This window comes from Canis lupus, chromosome 8 (assembly GCF_003254725.2).
Source record: "Canis lupus dingo isolate Sandy chromosome 8, ASM325472v2, whole genome shotgun sequence".
In the NCBI taxonomy this organism is placed as follows: Eukaryota; Metazoa; Chordata; class Mammalia; order Carnivora; family Canidae; genus Canis; species Canis lupus.
In genome coordinates this window covers 51,033,675-51,052,666 of record NC_064250.1, presented here as the reverse complement: position 1 = coordinate 51,052,666, position 18,992 = coordinate 51,033,675, and the positions used below count along the sequence as shown (strand labels likewise).

General features: G+C 45.7%; 1 protein-coding gene across 19 annotated transcripts in view; it reads right to left on the bottom strand.

Annotated features, from left to right (window-relative positions):
- Window positions 1–18,992, bottom strand: part of NRXN3 (neurexin 3) — a 1,528,419-nt gene that overhangs the window by 1,449,102 nt on the left and 60,325 nt on the right. For all 19 annotated transcript variants that reach the window (XM_049113340.1, XM_049113345.1, XM_025442408.3 and 16 more), the window contains exon 2: window positions 14,710–16,126. In XM_049113340.1, coding sequence (XP_048969297.1) covers window positions 14,710–15,418 — 709 coding nt within the window. In that variant the 5' untranslated portion in view covers window positions 15,419–16,126. The remainder of the gene's footprint in view (window positions 1–14,709; window positions 16,127–18,992) is intronic.

Here is an 18,992-nt window from a genome sequence, read left to right as displayed (position 1 = left end):
CTCTTGCCTTCACTCCAGATCTGTTCCTCCCTGACTTTCCTGGCCTAATTATACTTGCAACTAGAAGAGCAGGTCACTGAAGTTCCTCCTTCCTCTTCTCAAGAATAATTGATACTAATTAGTAATAATGGGTAATATTCACTGAACTCTTACTATGTGCCAAGCATTGTTCTAAGCATTCTATGTGTGTTATCTCATTTAAACCTTATAGCAATCCTAAATAGTGGGCACTATTATTACACCCATTTCATAGATGGTGAAATTAAAACACAGAGAAGTTGTCCTTTTTCCAAGTTTACAAAGCTAGTATGTAGCAGGGCCAGGCAGTCTGAGTCCAACACCATTCAAAGCCACTGTCTTGCAAATTATTAAATTCCTCTTCTTAGCATCTCTGCAGTTGATCCTTCTTCCATCACTACTCCTCCAGTACAGACTCTGTCAAAAAAAACCCCACACAACAGCCTCCACCTGGCCTCTCTGCTTTAAACCTTCCAATCACCAACCAATCCATTATGCAAACTGCCCTTAGAGCCATATTTCTAAAATTCAAATCTATTACTACTTAACTGAAATACTTCCAATAGCCCTCAACTTCAAGAAAAAATAATATCCCACATCCTCACAAAGCACTGAGACCCACTCTGCCTAACTCCTCTTACTATTTTCCCATTGGCCTCAATCCTTCAATCCAGCCACATTAACTACTGCAGACTACTGATTCACAAGGCTGCCCTGAAATGTCCTTTTTCCCCAGTCTACCAAATAAATCTCCTAAGTCCAATTGTGAAACGTCCTCCCACCCTCCAAGCAAGGTAGGACACTCCCTTTTGAGCTACTCTCCTACCATTCTACTTGGTACTTCAGCAACTCTAAGGTATGCTGTACTTGTTGGTTTGACAGGTTTCCCAACTAGACCACAAACTCCACATGGGCAGGGACCTCACCTACCCAGTATGTAACAGATACTCCCTCTGTGGATGTCAGAATATACTTATTGCAGTAAACAGATGATCTAATCCAAGAAATAGATGATGATTATACATCAAGAACTCCTTTGCAAACACTTGAAGATAATCTCAAAGAATTTGTTCTCTTCAATAATCCAAAATTGCCTCAGAAAATGCTGTGATTTTATAGTGAAAGGAGCTCTGAGATACTATTAGTAATTCCAAATAGTGAGGCCTCTGAAGGAGGGAGGTATGACCAGAGTATGTTCAAAATACATGGCCCTGGGATGCCTGGGTGGCTCATTGGTTGAGCATCTACCTTCAGCACAGGTTGTGATCCTGGAGTCCGGGTATCAAGTCCCACATCAGGCTTCCCTCAAGGAGCCTGCTTCTCCCTCTGCTTCTGCCTCTGCCTCTCTCTGTGTCTCTCACGAAAAAATAAATAAAATCTTAAAAAAAAAAAAAAAGGATACATGGCCCTTCAAACCTCCTGGCCAGGTCAACCAAGACCATTACACACAGAGAGAAGAGCCTGATACACATGCCACCAGCACTTGAAAGCTGCAAGCCCCCAGGGTGAGGAATTCTAACAAGAGGCCGAGAGTAACTATAATCAACTAAAGAGAGATCAACATAAACTTGAGTATTGATCAGTGGCCTCCAAATCTTTATGAACAAACTCCCTATTAGGAAAAATAATTTGAGACACCTGGGCGGCTCAGCGGTTGAGCACCTGCCTTCATTCAGCCCAGGGCGTGATCCTGGAGTCCCTGGATCGAGTCCCACATTGGGCTCCCTGCATGGAGCCTGCTTCTCCCTCTGTGTCTCTGCCTCTCTCTGTGTGTCTCTCGTGAATAAATAAAATCTTTTTTAAAAATAGAAAAAATAATTTTAGTATGTTCTTGCAAAAGATGTATTTTTTTTACAAATAATTTGCATATAAGTTAACTGTACATTTCATTACCTCTTTCCCATATCCCCAAAGAATGGTCTTGCATATGCCCCATTTTAAGGCCAGTGATCTTTAAGGCCAGAGAATAATCTTTCCATCCCCATCCCCTGAAGGGCAGAGGATAAACATGATCAAACATAAGGGTGGTCCTAAATGCTGAGACCCCCCAGAACCATGGCGTCCTTGGCTTGAAAGTGCATATGTACATGCCAGCACACACTGACAGGTATCACTCCAGCACCTGCTGCACCCCCTCCAGGGTTGGGGGAAGTATGGTCCAACAGCTCTAAGATATGGATTCTTTCTCTGTAGCTCTCATCTCTCAAACCGCCCACTATCTACCCCCTCCTCTTCATGGCAGCTCTTCTGATATCCGAGGACAATTATCCTGTCCCCAGTGGGCCTCATCTTCTCCAGGGAATCCACACGAGCTAATGGGGCCTCTCCGTCTCCAGTGACAATCACATGTCTGCTTTGAACAGCCACTGCACAAGTATTTACATGGTCCCAGCCTGGCTGCTTCCTGTAATTGTTACTGGAAACCATTGGTTTGTAAACAAACAAAAAAGTCTTTCCAATCTGTCTTCAACTAGATCAAACCAGGTGGAATGAGTATGTGCTTGACATAGATTCAATGAAAACTGCCCCACAGTAGACATGCCACTTTTTCCATTAAAAAAGAGGTGTTTCTGGGCAGCCCGGGTGGCTCTGCGGTTTAGCGCTGCCTTCAGCCCAGGGTGTGGCCCTGGAGACCGGGGATCGAGTCCCATGTCGGGCTCCCTGCATAGAGCCTGCTTCTCCCTTTGCCTGTGTCTCTGTCTCTCATGAGTAAATAAATAAAATCTTTGAAAAAAAAAAAAAGAGAGGTGTTTCTAGTAGTGGCCCATGCCACTGAGGTCCAAGTCATATCTGACACACTGGTTAAATTATTAAATAGGTATTACTAAACTCACATTCCTGGGAATCTGCATCCATCCATCATGTGTGTTCATGAGCACATGAACACGGATACATATGTATGTATACAAAACATGAAATCACATGCACACACACATTTATTATTGCAACATTTATTGAGCACCTGTTTGTCACATACCAGAGACCTGCAGTTTAGCATACAAGCTTGTATGTGCAGTAATTAACAAAGGGAAACAGAGCATTCTCTTAGTTTCATGTCTTGGAGTTCTCAAAGAAAGTACCTCCTTACACACACTCCTGCAACAAGAATCAGGAAACTCAGTTGAGTTATTGCAACTTGCATTAAGGATGTGAAAGCCAAAGGGAGCCAAAAGACACATTAAAACATAGCCACTGGTTATATATTCTACATGGAGGAAAAACAGCCCCAATCTGCATTAACACAAGGCTGAACACTCACATTAGGAGGAGCAAACAGCAAAGTTGAGCAAACTAAAACTCAACCATCTGCCCACATGGTAACTCTCAAATGACTATGTGAGATGGTCGTGCCCACTCCCCAGCACATGTGTGTGGTCCATGAAGCCTGGGTAGGCAATAAGACCATGGAGTAGAAGCCTGTGACTCTGGGTACATTTTAAGCTTAGATTCAAAATGATGTCTGTGGGCTTTGCCCTTAAAAGTAAACTATTTTAGGGATGTCTGGGTGGCTCAGCAGTTGAGCATCTACCCTTGGCTCAGGGCGTGATCCCAGGGTACTGAGATCGAGTCCTGCATCGGGCTCTCTGCGAGGAGCCTGCTTCTCCCTCTGCCTGTGTCTCTGCCTCTGTGTGTGTGTGTGTGTGTGTGTGTGTGTGTGTGTGTGTGTGTGTCTCATGAATAAATAAATAAAATCTTTTTAAAAAGTAAGCTATTTTAGGGGTGCCTAGGTGGCTCAGCGTGTTAAGTGTCCAACTCTTGATTTTGTCTCAGGTCATGATCTCAGGGTTATGTGATCAAGCCCCACATCAGGCTCATGCTGGGCATGGAGCCTACTTAGGATTCTCTCTCCCTCTACCCCTCCTGCTCTCTCAAAAAAAATTTTTTTTAAGTAAACTAAAATCACAAAATTATGACATGAGTTCTCCTTTCTTTGCTGCAGCGTCAGTAAAATGACTGTCAATGAGGAGGTGGCTGAGCGCCAAGACTAGCCTCATCCCCTTTAGGGTACAGGAGGGAATTTGTTTGGCAGGCTTCCAGTCTATGCCAATGTAGGAGCAACACCCTCTAGCCCTTCCTAATCCCTCTCCCTAGGAGACTTCTGCCCAACAGGGCCAAAAACATGGGATACCCAGGGCAACCTGGCAGAAGGACAGCATTTTGGGACAGGAGCATTTGCTTCCAAGGCCAGTTTCCAGGAGCAACTACTCAATCCTGCTTTATTGCATGAACTTATCTTTCTTAAAAATCATCCTGTTAGACTTTTTAACAAAACCTTATGTCTGTTGGAGTGTCTGACCCTGGATGCCAGTGTGGGCTTGTCAAGCTAGTCCAATCCAATTCCACTTTACACCACCCCATAGCATTCTAGACTTCCCATCTTATTGTTGAGCTATTAGAGATTCCCAGGGGGTCTGGGGGAGGGAATCCCTGGAAAATCAGAAATGCTGCAAAATCTAACTGGGTATGGAGGAAGATGGGGCACCTTAGGGGGATGAAATGAGGCACAGACAATAAAGCCAGAGATGGAACTAACCTTGAATCTTTCAGAGTGCAAGCCCCCTAGGAACAAAATGACTGAAGTATGAGTCACCTACTTACCTCAGAGTCTCTTCCCACATTAATCCCTCCTACATTGTTTAAGATTAATCACAAGCAGCTAATTCTAAATAACTCAGTGGTGTGCACACCACTAGTGCCATATTAAAGAATCCCTTATGAATTTTTCTTGACACAAGAGTTAATTCTTGCAAAGCCTCATCCAAATATTTTATGACCCATCTATCCCCTTACCCACATGGCCCATTGCTAAAGTCAGACTGCTTTAATTAGAATGGGGACCAGTGAGGAAGTGGCTGGAAGCAGACTACAGCCCCCTGTAGGACGAGCTAGTTCCTTGATCCTCAGCATTGATCAGAGATACATTAGGCTACCCTGAAAAGCACTGAGCCCCCGTCCATCACTGCAATTGACTAGGGTTATTTTAGAGAGGAGGAGGGGGATCCCTGGGTGGCGCAGCGGTTTGGCGCCTGCCTTTGGCCCAGGGCGCGATCCTGGAGACCCGGGATCGAATCCCACGTCAGGCTCCCGGTGCATGGAGCCTGCTTCTCCCTCTGCCTGTGTCTCTGCCTCTCTCTCTTTCTCTCTCTGTGACTATCATAAATAAATAAAAATTAAAAAAAAAAAAAGAGAGGAGGAGGAACGTCTTACACAGTGGGGAAGAGGATGAGAAATGGGTAGTTAGACCCAATGACCCTTAAAATCCCCTCCAAAGTTGTCATCCCATGATTCTTTACAATGTACCTTGGTTTCCAATGAATTACACAGGCAAAGCCATGACCAAAAGGCAATGTAAATGTCTTAGTGTCCTCCACATGGGTCAAGTGATGTGTGCCTCGTCCCTTACAGAATGTTCTTCCCCAGCACCAGAATCCCCCCAAATTTCAGTGTGTCTCCTTAAAGTGAGCAGAGGCTCACAGTACATCACCTCAACCTGAACCCTAGCCTTACCTTTCCTGACCTACATGCAGCAAGTATACTAGGTGATGATTATTCTTTTAGGAATCCCATGGGTGAGAGGCTTAACATCCTTTAAATCCACTCTTCCCATTCCATTAGCTGTCCAAGGCTAACCATACAAGAGACAGGAACCCTTCTGGAAAGGAAAGAAGCCCAAAGGACTGAGGAAGAAGGAAGAAACCACAAAAGCCTGGTGAGCTCCCAACTTTGCCACTCCTGTCTCCACTGTTTGGATGGCAGACACATGATTTCAACCTGGTTGGTCCCTCTTGCAAGAGGGGTATCGTTTTTATTTTATTTTTTTAAGATTTATTTATTTATTTATTTATTTATTTATTTATTTATTCATGAGAGACAGAGACACAGAGAGAGGCAGAGACACAGGCAGAGGGAGAAGCAGGCTCCATGCAGGGAGCCCGACGTGGGACCCGATCCCGGGTCTCCAGGATCAAGCCCTGGGCCAAAGGCAGTGCCAAACCACTGAGCCACCCAGGGATCCCCTCGTTTTTATTTTAAATTAAGCAACTTATGAACCAAGAAGTTTGACACTATCTCACTGCACTTTTTCTATTCTCCAGGGGCTACAGACAACACATTCCCAATATCTAGAGGAGAGGTTATGGAATTGCCTGGAACACACTGTCTGATAGAGCAAAGACACTAGCCCTAGTGTTGCTGACAACCACGAGATTACTAAGGCTTTTGTCTTTCAAGAACTTTGCACCTGTAAACAGAACCACCACAGGAGAACTAAATCAGCAGACAAGAGGCAAAAATGTCAGGAGAAGATCAGATGCATAGAGTCTCATAGAGAAGAAAAAGCTCCTCAGAGTTATATTAGGTACAAAGACACTTAAATAAGAGCCTCAGTAAAACCAAAAGGATCTTAAATGCATTTCATAGCCTACACCAGGAGTTTCACATTGTCTATAGTTCATGTCCCTGCCTTTCTTTCGTCTCTACCCTCTTTAGGCCCTTCCGTACCCTCACAGAGTATAGCATATTCCCCCCAAAAGAGCTGACACATTCACAGTTTCTAGGACCATGTGCAAAGTAAGTTTTATCATAGAGGAGAGCTCGGCCATTTGGCTGGATAACTGTGAGATCAATTTGTTTTTAAAAGCTTGCTAGTACTGGTTCCTGAGTTAAAAAAATTTTTTTTAATTGGGAAACACATTATTTAGGAACATTATAGACAGTGGTGGAGGTCTGAGAGCAGATATAAATGATGACACATTTAAAGGGGGCCCTGTATTGCTTTTAAATAGGTCACCCAAAGACATCAACTTCTGGAGAACAACAGCAGTAATGACAACCCACTGGCACTGTCAGTTCCCAAATAGATCACGGAGACAGGCCTGCAGAGCCATGCTTTGTCCCTCTCCTCTGTCAGCCACAGCCTGTCACCTATAACACAGCCCCCCAGTGAGTCACAGCAAACCAAATATCCCAACTTCAGCTGGGAAGAGCTCAGGAGGGGGATGGGGGCACCCCCTTTTTACACATCAGCATGTGCCTCTGCATCAACAGCAAACATTTCTAAATGTCCTCTCTCTACCCACTAGACACCCTAGATGCCTCCCCGGCCTTCCCAAATGATATTCCTAGACGCCCTTCATCCTCTACACTCCCTGTCCATGGTTCTTCTTGTCCTGCTGGTTATGAAACGAAGGAAAATGTGTCTGTGATGAAGGGTCATAGGTCACCAGGGACTCACATGTACAGCCAGAGCAACATTGCTGTCAGTGGGCAACAAGTCTTAATGGAGATGGATCCACAGCGATGGGGCTGGAAGCTCATAATACTGGAGATTCCTTAAGAAAAAAATCACAAATGCAAAAGTAGGTACGGCACCTTGGAAGGGACCACGTAAGTGAGGATATGTGAAAGGTCTTGTTTTGTGGTGAATCCGTCTCTGTAATAATCTCCCCTCCCCCACACACAAAGGGAAAGAGAAGAATAAACACAGAGAAAGAGAGTTTGGTTTTGTTATCTGTGAAGACACTCAGAAGGCAGCAGCAGAGCAAGAAGGAGTCAGACAGGGTAATCCAGGAACTCCACACCTTTTACCGCCAACCCTGGGTGGGGTGCTGGGCAATTCCTGGTAACTGGGAAACCAAAGGTAAGTCTGAAGAGGTCATGCTGTCCGGCGATGCTCCAGTGCGGTGTAGCTCCGTGCAGTGTGCTCCAAATGCCTCAAGACCCTTGGGTCCAATCCCGTCACTTCACTTCAAACCAGGGTCTTGAGGGTGAGAACTGACCACTCAGATACATTCATTTCATGCTCTCCCATTCTCTCATATTCTCTCTTTCTGTCTGTCTAGCAGGAGCAAGACTCCCGGGACTGGCCAAGCTGATAACCTCCTACACCGGGAGTTTGACATTTTGCTTATCACCAGCATCCAGGGAGGCAACACTCCATTTCACGATGGAGACACAGGCCATTTGTGTTAATGAAGGGAGCCTAGGAGCAGAAATAAAATGCCATGTTCAGGATCTGGGTTTTCAGGTCCTAGAGAAACCTGCCAAACAGCACCCAAGCTTGCCCTTATACAAGCTCACTGGCCCCTCACCTCGGGTGTGGGTCTCCTCATCTATTCAGTGGGATGGCAAAGCCTGCCCTACCTGCCTCATTGGATTGCTATGGGGGCCAGAACACCACAAGTTTGCAAAGAGCTCCAAATACAGTCCAAGAGGCACAACCATTATCAGTGACTCAATGCTCTTAGGCAGGGGCAAAATGGCAACAAAACTGGATTCCCCTCCTTTTATCTCTGCTATTTCTTAAATCAGGATGAAAGAAAATGGTGAAGATAGGGGTACTCACAGGAAAGCTTCAAACCTTCTGTGAAAACAAATTCACACACAGTTCATTCTCATAAGCACCAGATAAAGAGCCCAGAGTCAGGACTTGTTCTTTCCCAGAGTCTATGTAGATGACTCTATACACTTCATCTCATGTTGTGTTCTCAACAACTCCATGATGTAGGATTTCTTATCCCTGCTTTGCTGCAAGGCAGGATGGTATAGTGGTTACATGTGGGCTCTGAAGCCAGACTGCCTGGATACAAACCCCAGCTCTGCCTCTTATTAGCCATGTGACCTTGGATGAATTATTTAACTCTTGTCCCTCAGCTTCCTTGTCTACAAAATAAGAATAATAGTGTGTCGAGTGGCTAATTCCTACAAAGCAGTCAATTTAGTGCAGGTATGGAGCAAGTACTCCTTGAATGTCAGCTGATATTATTAATTATTATTATTATTGATGAGACTACTGAAGCTTCCAAAACCTTCTCCAAAGACACACAACTTGTCAATAGACAAGCCCAGATTGATGTCCAATCTTTTTCCCTTCAGAAGCCATGCACTTAACACCTATACTAAACCTTGTTCAAGTTCCAAATTTCTCTGCTCCTCATTTTCCTCATCTGTAAAACGAGGCTGGTGAATGATATCAACCACACAGGAGTGCCGTGAGGGTTAGATGAAACAATGAATATAAAGCACCTAGGTTGTCAGGAACATGGTGGCATTTAATAATAGCAATACTAACATCATTATTATTTTTATCCAAGGAAGGGTACCTGACCCTCACAGCTCTGCCCTAAAGCCTCTTACTCCATTTCCACCTCTGGGCCTTGTCACACTAGACACGCACTGCAGGGCAGTAAGGGAGGGCATGTTAGTCCTATCCTCCAAGCACAGCCCATACCCCATCACTTCTGTCCTGTGAAGGGGGCAGAGGACCCAGCTGATGGGCAGCTGCCTCAGGAACTAGAAAGCATCTTTCCAGGGCAGCCTGCAAAGGGAGATAGGGGCCATGAAGATAATTAGCCCCCAGTGCTGGGCCTGTGGTGTCTCATTACCAAATGCAAATGCAAGCTCACGTGCCACTTGAAGGCTCTTGGCAAAATGCCTATGTGACCCCAACCCTGCTGAATTTGGACGAAGCATTTACCCAGCGTCCATCCCCTTTGCAGCCTGCAGCTGGTGTGCGGACTGCAAAGGGAGAAAGAAGGCTGTTCTCACCCCACTGAAGGGGGAACAAGGAAAAAGGGTCTTATTTCTTTAAAGGAGGCAGAGATGCTACTGGGGAGGGGGGTATAAAAAAATTGCTCTTCCCTCTGCAGTTAAAAGAGGGATAATTGGTGCAAGTGGCGGGCGGCTGCTCTGTCATTTAGCATACAGCATACCCAGGAAATCTCACTTGGTAATCAGGAGAAGAGGAGGAAAAAGGAGCAATCAGACCCCTATTCAGGCTCCGTTTAGCGACAGCCCCTGCTGGCTGGCTGGGCTGGTCCCACCTAACGCCTGAATGCTGGGTGGGAATCAAGTCTCAGAAGCCGCAGTTCTCCTTTGTGCAATGTTGTAAGGACTTGCTTCTGTGCTACCGTCTCCACACCAGGGAGAAGGATTCTGCAAGGAGACAGTCTTGACTCTGATTACTCACTGCTTCCCCTGCAGCCCCCACTCCCATCCCCAGGCCACACAGGGTTGACACAGGTTAGAAGAACAAAGACGTGTTACAATTCAGGCAGGAAGTGCACAGAGGAGGAGGGGAGGGGGGTGTCTGTGTTTTTACACAAATGCCCAGAACAGAAGGATCAGCTGGGCCATGGTGAGTACCTTAACTACAGCATCCTTTGTCTTTGGCCCTTGGTAAATCCTCAGGGGCAAGTAGTCTCTTGGTATATACCATTCCATTCCAGTTCTGGCTTTGATAAATGGGGGAAGAGTCACAAAATTCTCAATAAAAAAGAAAAGTAATTGAAATTCACTTTCAGGAAGGCATACCAAGGCCACACAGTGGTGTTGAGTCATCAATCCAATCAACCTGGGTAGGGTGTCAGCTTCAGACAGCAGGAGGGATGGGAAGGGGAGGCCCTTGGATACCATTCGACAGTATACTTGTAACAAGGCTCTGGCCCCTACCACCAACGCAACGCCCACCACTATATCTCACTGTAGGATCGCAACACTGGAAAACTTGAGCTGAGACTCTAGACAGCAGCTTCTGGTCTGGGCATCTGCCCAAGGCAGCAGGAAGAGATAGCAGACAATGAACTTTGTTTTTTCCCGACTAAATAGGACCTCATGCCTCTTGACCACACAACTGGTATGTGACGTAGGTAGACCCATGTAATGAGACTTGGAAGGAGAAACCAACAGGTGATGCTTTCTCCATATCTTTCCCTGACTGACTCCATACTACATGAGCTCTTCAGTAAGACTGGTACTGAAATGCACACACCTCAGGAGAGAATCATTTCTTCATGACCATAAGATTGTTAAGAAATTCAATACATGCACATTCATAACTAAGAATGGTTTAAAAATAAACAATCAATTTTAAACATATTTCAAGGTAATAGTAAACTCTCAATGACCCATGAGGGGACAGGTCTCTTGGGGGAGCTCAGGAATCCCTCTTCATTGCCCAGTGAGCTTCCAGGCCACCCATAATGGGACAGACTGGGCTAGACCAAAACCAGTGAATATGCTGTGCCAGAGCTGGACTATAGTCCAAAACAGATATGCATAATTTTAAAGTCATTATGAACTACTTGGCACTTCTTCTGTCCTCCAAGACCCATACTAAGAGGGTAAGATTAAATTTCAACATGAACAAGTCTGAAGTTGAGAACCAAAGCATTTTATTTATAAACATAACACCTAGAAGTAAAATTCTGGGACTTCTTCTCCATCACATGCCAGAATGTTCCATGTGACCATTAATTAGGTTGGAAGCCTTGGAATGAAGTTTTCTCAAGTAGGCTGTGTGGAGTTCAGCCTGCAGCCAGAGTGAGTAACATTTCACCACATGAAAGAAGACACTGAGTCCACAACCTCTGACTTCTTGGCCCAACTTGCTCACACAGCTATCTCTGGTGTCTTCTGGGTCTTTCCTAGAGAAGATACCCAATGGGGATCAAAACAGCCCAAAGCACATAAAGGAGATGGGCCCATCTGTGCATTCTTCCCAGGGTGCAGCATGAAGACATTTTGTAGCCATCATGGCATGGAAAGCCAGACAGGCCAAGCAAACATCAATGCCGCTGGCATGCTAGAAGCTAATGGACCACAGAGAGTGCCTCCAACAGGCCCTGACCATATCCATCTGAAGCTGCAGGAGCCCTCCCAGCTCTTCCTGCTCTTGAACTGCTAAAGCATGAAGTACAAAACGGATCTTCCATACTGGATGCAAGCCCTCATACAATCAAATGTCAAGTCCTAACCTACAAACTGGGATAATCAGATGCCTAGCCCACAGCACTAACCGCTGGGAAGAAGTACCCTGGTTTCAGGTCTATGATATGTTCAATTTAAAGGGGGCAGGGAGGGGAATGGATGCCCCATACTACCCACTTCACCATGTCATCTTCAGGAAAATGGATAAGCATTTGTTTAGGCTATTTTTACTGTTTTGTGCAGATCTACTTGACACTTAGCAGCTACTGTAATTTTTTCCCCGTAATATTTTACAGATGAGTGTCCCTCCCCCAACCCCACACACCCTGCCTACTATCTAAGAGTTAACTATGTGTGGAGAGAACAGATCTTTTCTAAAAGCCTGTGGTGTGTTTTTTTGTGATTGATTAGACACAATGACAAGTACCAGGATCAACAGGCTCCAAGTTATCAACAGTCAGTTCTGATACCTCCCTCAACAACCACCCTGACCTCAAACTTTGCACTGCTCTGTTCCAAGCCAACCAAGTGTTACTGTTACTACAGAGTTCATTTACTCTATTTATGTATCAGGAGAATAAATGAGCTGTGCTGTGTGTTTCCCTTCTTCAGATAGAGGTATCAATCCACAGCAACTAGATGATCTGAACCCTGCAGAAAGAACTATTATTGAAATATCCATGTTGTATTTAGCTATTAAAAGATTGTCTACAATCTGCTCTAAAGAAATACCACTAGAGACCTGAAACACTACACACACACACACACACATACACACACACACCAAGAGAGAAAAGACAAATTGTACACATACACAGTATAGAGATTCTTCCTTCAGAAAAGTGCTGATCCAGACCTGCCCAGAGGAAATGAGTTCTTTTTAAACACAAAAAATGCAATCAGGGGTAATCAGCAAGTTAACAACACACTTGCAAACACCCTAGTCCGTAGAAAGGAAGAATGTCAGCTTTCAATGCAAGTTCTGAGAACAGAACAGATCCTTTGGACGAATGAGAAAACAAGTGATCATGTCAGCGTCTTCAGGCAGAACTTTCTCCAAAGCCAAGAAGCTTTGGAACAGCAGTCAGCTCCAGAAGGCACCTGCTTATAAGAAGTGCTTCAATAACCACATTCCCAAAGTGGCTTTGTGGGTTGGGGTTGCCTCGGCTCCTCTTCCCCATCCGCTTTTCCAATAGGTTCCATGGGGAAAAAAGAAGCCAAAAAAAGATGGCATGCATGTCTTGAATCTCCTTCTCCTGCAGCCCATCCACAGGAAGGAGATGTATTGCTCAGCGCAGCCCAGCCAAATTAAGTAGCAGCAGAGACTTGGGGAGGGCTCCTGCAGGAGCCCCCATACAACCTATAAAGGGGCCCCCAACAAGACCCCTCAAAGTATCCTCGTTTCCAGCATGTATCACCTGTGAAATAAACTGTTTTGATTTGTAAAAAATTTAATAGTAGTGACTAAAGTTCATATCAATTACAACCCATTTTAGGCTGGGTGGGCTGTTGTGGGACAATTTCAGGAACACCTGCATATACCATATTTAATTACAAACTGCAAGGCAGGGGCCTCACCAGAAGGAAGAAATCCTGGGAGTCAGTGCTGAGACACTCCTCTGATCCCACCTCCCTGACCTCCCTTGCCCTATTGGTTCTTAATCTCAGCTGCATAATAGAATCAACTGGGGGAGTTTAAAGATATACAGATGCTTGAATCCCGCTCCCCAGAAAATTCTGATTGAATTGGTCCATAGGGTGGCTCAAGAGTTTTTAAACTTCCCCAAGTGATCCTAATATGTGCAGCCATGGTTGAAAACTACTGTTCTGCCCTATACCATCGCATCACCTCCATGGAGAGAAAATGAGATGGCAACACATTTCCAGAAGAATCCAGAATTTGACTCAAAAAGAATAGGAGAAAATCAAATTTCTTTACCTCTTCCTCATCCTAACCTCCCAGCACACATATTCCTATGGTCAGTTCTCACATTCTTTGTCACTTCAACATTTCCTCCTGCTCAGAGCTAGGCCTTCAATGAGTCCTGGCGTCCAGGAATCGGGATTTTAAGTATTTGTCAAAGTGGGGTCTAGACCACTTCTCTCACATCAATCCCAGTTAGAATTTGGTGAATGAAATGAGGGCAGTCTAAGCCTTTGGGCATGAGTCCCCCCTTCACTCTCCCTAGGAAGTTACAGGTGAACTTGGGAGTCTCTCCAAGGCTATGCTGAGTATTGGCAGCTCCCTCAGGGGCTTAGCTAGACAAGAGTCTCATCAGTCTCTGTGCCTTCCTGCACCATTCTCAGTACATGGAGAGGTGAAAGGAGGACAGGAAAGAAGAACCTCATATGAAAAATCCTGCTGCTAGAATGAGGTGGTGAGTAGGCCCATCCCCAGATGCCTCATCCACCCTGAAGACACTTCCTCCAAAAACTGTGGGAGGAGGAGCAAATGGAAGGGCTGGGAAGACAGTGGGCCAAGCATGACCAACAATCCATCCACCCTCATTCTCCTTTGCATGGACATTCTTCATCCTGGGGGTTAAGATGGAAGTGATGGGGAGTTTCCTAACCATTCCAAGTGTCCAGCTCTCAAGGGATCAGGAGGTAACCAGCCATTTTGCCCATTTCTGTTGGATTTCTTGCTCTACACTGACCCTACTAAGCTGTGCTGCAGTGGAAGGGGCCAAGTTGGGGCACACATCCAGCAGTCCACTCCATCTAGCCCTTTGAGTACAGCCCAACATTTAAGTAAAGAGCCCATGACTGAGCAGCCAGGATCCTCTTCTTGCTGAGATGTAGAGGGTTTTCCATTGAAGGCAATCAAAGGATTTCTACCACCTCCTCAGGGAAAGGAACCCAATTATCTAATATGTAACTAAAGATGTCCTTCATCAATAGCATTGGTTTCTATCAAGGATCTTGGCCCTCACACAACCCAGTGGGTGGTCTCTAGTAAGAGAGGGCTAGGGAAGAAAGTCTTACCTTCTGAGCAGAGCTTGCCACCATAGCCAGTGGTAGAACAGTCACAGGTAGGGTGGCCATCCAGGAGAAAGCAGATCCCACCATTTTCACAGGGACGCTCGCCACAGGGTTCCTCGGCGTCCAACTGGACACCCTGGCTCCCCAGAAGCCGAGGCTCTGAGTTGCCATACTTGAGATCCAGGATTAATCCTCTGAAGCCCGGCATGGCCTGTACTCCATCAAGGGTCAGGGCAGAAGGTCGTATGTCCGAGGGGATTCCTCCAAGGAACAAGTCACTGACCACATCCATGTAGGGCCGCTGGGGCTGTAGCTCGGCCGCCTGGCCCTCGCCATCAAGCACCAGCACCGTGCGCAGGTGGTCGCGGCTCACCATGACAAAGTGCCAGCTGCTGTCATTCACCTGCTTGTTGGACAGCACAGAGGTCTCCGCACAGTCCATGCTGAAGCGGAGCTGCACGCGGCCATCCACCAGGGAAAGGCAGAGGAAGTCACAGACGCCACCATCATCCAGGTAAAGGAGCAGCCCCGTGGAGACGTTGGTCTTGAACTGGAAGCTCAGGTCGCTGCGCGTGCTGGCATCCCAGCGGAGGTAGCGGGCCCACTGGTTGGGGAGGCCCATGAGCTCGAGGCCCAGGCAGAGGCCCAGCAGCGACCCCAGCAGGACGCTCACCTTCAGGGTGAAGAAAACCGATTGCACGGGAAAGCTCATCGTGGCTGCCAGGTCTGAGCCCAGAGGAGCAGACTGGCAGGGAACGGCCCTCAGGGGACGATCCCCCTTGGCAGCGGAAGGGAGAGAAGAGGAGACAGGCCAGGGGACAGAGAGCACAAGAGACGAGATGAAGGAGGCACACACACAAATATCCAGAGGGTGAGGAAGAAGGAAAGTGAACAAGACGGCCCCAGACGGGCGCACAAGCAAGAAATTCAATAAAAAGGCAGAGGGAAAAGGCAGGGCAGCAGAAGGGGAGGGGGGGAGTCAGGTGGGAGAGTGGGGGACTAGTGTCAGGAGCAGTGTCTTTCTCCAAGAAAAGATCTCAGCTATCCATGTGGATCCGGAGGCCTTGATTCGAGGAGGAGGTGAAGGTACACGGCGGGTGGAAGCCTTCAGCAATGTGCTCCTCCCGGTGGACCCCCACACACCCCAGCCAAGGAGGCCGGGGAGAGGGCTGGGGTGGGGGTGCCGTGATGGAGGAGGCGTCAGCAGTGAGGTGAGGCAGGTGAAACGCAGAAACAGGCCAAAGACCAGCCCTGAGGTTTTACCGCCTAGCAGTGGGGGGCTGCAGGGAGCAGGGCAGCCCAAGGCTGAGTGCTCAGGCACAGCAGGGCCCAGGGCAGAGCCGAAGCAGCTTCAGGCTTCATGGTGCGGGCCAGAGGCAGATCTGCCCATAACCTGCCTCCCAGGACTCCAGAAAAGGACCTGCAGAGAGAAAGGGGGTAGGCAGAAAGAAGAGAAAGATTAGGGCAGGGGCATGAAAATATTGCACCTTATTTCACAAATATTGATAGATTGCTGACTACAAGCCAGGCTATTCGAATGATTCCCACAATGCCTAGTGCAGGAAGAGAGGGAGAAATAGGAGAGGGGGAAAAAGTTAAAAAGGAAAAAAATAAACAGGAGAGAGGGCTCAGGTTCTTCCAGAGCCGTGGCAGGACCCTGAGCTCAGTGCCTAATGACTAATGATGCACAAGGTTTTTCCATATGCAAAAATAGTATAAAACTCCCAAAGCCATATCAGCACATTTTTACAATATCATATCACAGGGTCACATAGCTAAAATTTATTTTTAAGTGCTAATATTTTATACACTCAAATGCACACACATAATTTTAACTATTTAATAAAAGGCATGAAATGACGCAGATTTCTTTTTAGATTTTTTTCTTTTTCAATTTGACAAACCAATGCCTGGGTGTAGGCAGCCTAAGACAGATTCCCACCTTTAAGTTTTTGAAAGAAATATTTATAAAAATCAGCAGAAATAAATTAGAAAGTGAGTAATGAAGAAAATAACTGATCTCTTAATACATGTTGGTGAAAAGTTCTCATAGGAAAAAAAATGTGTTTTGGGACTTAAAGAAAAGCTGTGCTTGAATCCTCGTTCTTTTATGTGGAACTTTGAGCCAATTTCTTAAGCTATTTGAACTTTTATTCCTTCCTTGATAAAGCAGAAGAAAATAGTTTCCTTTTAAGATTGGAGAGAGGATACAATGAAGTCATGTATGAAAAGACCCTAGCATGAGGCCACATACATAGTAGGGACCAATAAAGACTACATTCTTTACTTTCTTATTTCTAGATTGAAAGGGATGGGTAAAAGAGTCATTGATGTGTATCTGTATATGTGTGGATGTCTGTGGAGAAGGGATAGGATTATAAAACCATAAGTACTTTTTAAAACCATAAGTACTTTTTAAAAACTACAGAATGAACAAGAAATGAGCACAAACTAGAACATCTTACATATATTTTATACTGGTTGGAAATGCACCAACACCTAGTCGAGTGGGTCATCTAGATGTTGAAGGCAGACTCTGATCCACTGAGCCAAACGGAGACTTCTTGGTTCACGTAAGAGCAATGAGTATGATTTCTGAAAGCTGTGCAATTGCTGCTTATTAATTGACACATTTGATAATTCATCATAGTCTCTATTAGACCATTACTGACCACCATTTTTATGATGACTGCATTAGCTAAGCTAGTTATTACCCCAGCTTTGAAGAAGAAAATGTTCCTTAACCAGGAACAATCATCTATTCCCACTGAACACACAAACCAAATCAACAAGAGGTTGATTAAATCCAGTGCAAGAAAAGCCTTTATTCTATAAAAGGTTTTATCCAAGTAGTGTTTCCCAAGTGTGGCATGGGTACCTCCTGTAGCACAAAAGATGCTTAATTGGAACACAGACACAGCAGTGTGGAAGTGCCAAATCATATGGGCTTTGTCAGAACCAACTCTTAAAACTTCAGACATTTTTGAGCTGGTTAAGGTCACTTTGGTAGCATGAAGTCAACTATGCTAGGAGTATTTACACCATGGAAATAGTCAAATACCACAAATCTGAGTCTTTGAGAAAGTGAGATTTAAGGAAAGCCTTGAAAGAGAGTGAAGGAATTAGCCATGGGAAGAACGTTCCAGAAGTAACAGCACAAAGCTTTAAGAGTGGAGCAGGCTGGTATGTGTGGAGAACAGCAAGTAGGCTGGTGCTGTTAGAGTAAAGAGTGGAAGACATGAAGCCAGAGGTAGATTCTCAGGTCAGGACCCAGTCTCTGTGAATATGACCATTGTATGAGGTGAGGTATGCCAACCAAGGCAATAGGTAATATCCTAGGGAGAGAGGAAACCCTGGTCTGAAAAGAAGCCTCCTGGTTTCAACAACTGCCACATTGACATATATCCTTTAATCAAATGGTTGAAAAAGGCCACTTTCAGGGAATGTGCTCAAAGGACAGCTGCTCCTCTGTCCCCCCCCCCCCATCATAGGTTTGATTTAGATAAGTGGGAAGAGGCAAGAAAAGAGGGAACAAGGCAGGTGTGAGCAGAAGAAATAAGCCTCTTCTAGGGAGTACTCTAATTCTGGAGTTATTGATGAGCCAAGAATATAGAAACCACACACCCATAATGGAGTCCAGGATGGATAAGCTCCAGAGGCTTGGGACAACTTTCTCAGTAAAGGTACCCTGGCTGCTTCACCTCTTGGGGGAGCATCCCTCTCCACTCCCTGTCCTGCCAGTTTAGACCAAGGAGTCCATTGGCTGATAGGCAAAGCCTCAGATGGCCAAAGCCAGTGAGGCCTTCTGTGAGAAGAAAAGACACAGAGATGGAGGGCCCAATATTATGGATGAGTAGGGACATGAGAAACACTTGAAACATCAAGACTGGTCTATACTATTTATCAATTTACCTCTGAGCCTCTGAAAGTCACTTATTTGTCTGTATAAATTAAATGATTTGCTCAATTCAATCTGTTTATTGAGCTCTGATTCATTCCAGACACTGTTCTATCAAAGCAGAATAAGAAATCATTCCTATCCTCAAGGGCATCAAAAAGTAGTAGGGTCAAGTGTGCTTCAGAGACACAAAGCACAGTGACAAAGAGCCTAGACTCTAGAAGCTTGATAGGAAGCTCCCTATGGGCAGGGTCTGCTTCACCATGGTGCCTGCCACAGGGCCTTGGCAATGGAGTGGGAGCTCAGGAAACATATGTAGAGAATGGAAAGTGAAAACAGAAGCTGATAAACATCCATGTGGATCATCTGACTTCTGTTCAATGCAGTG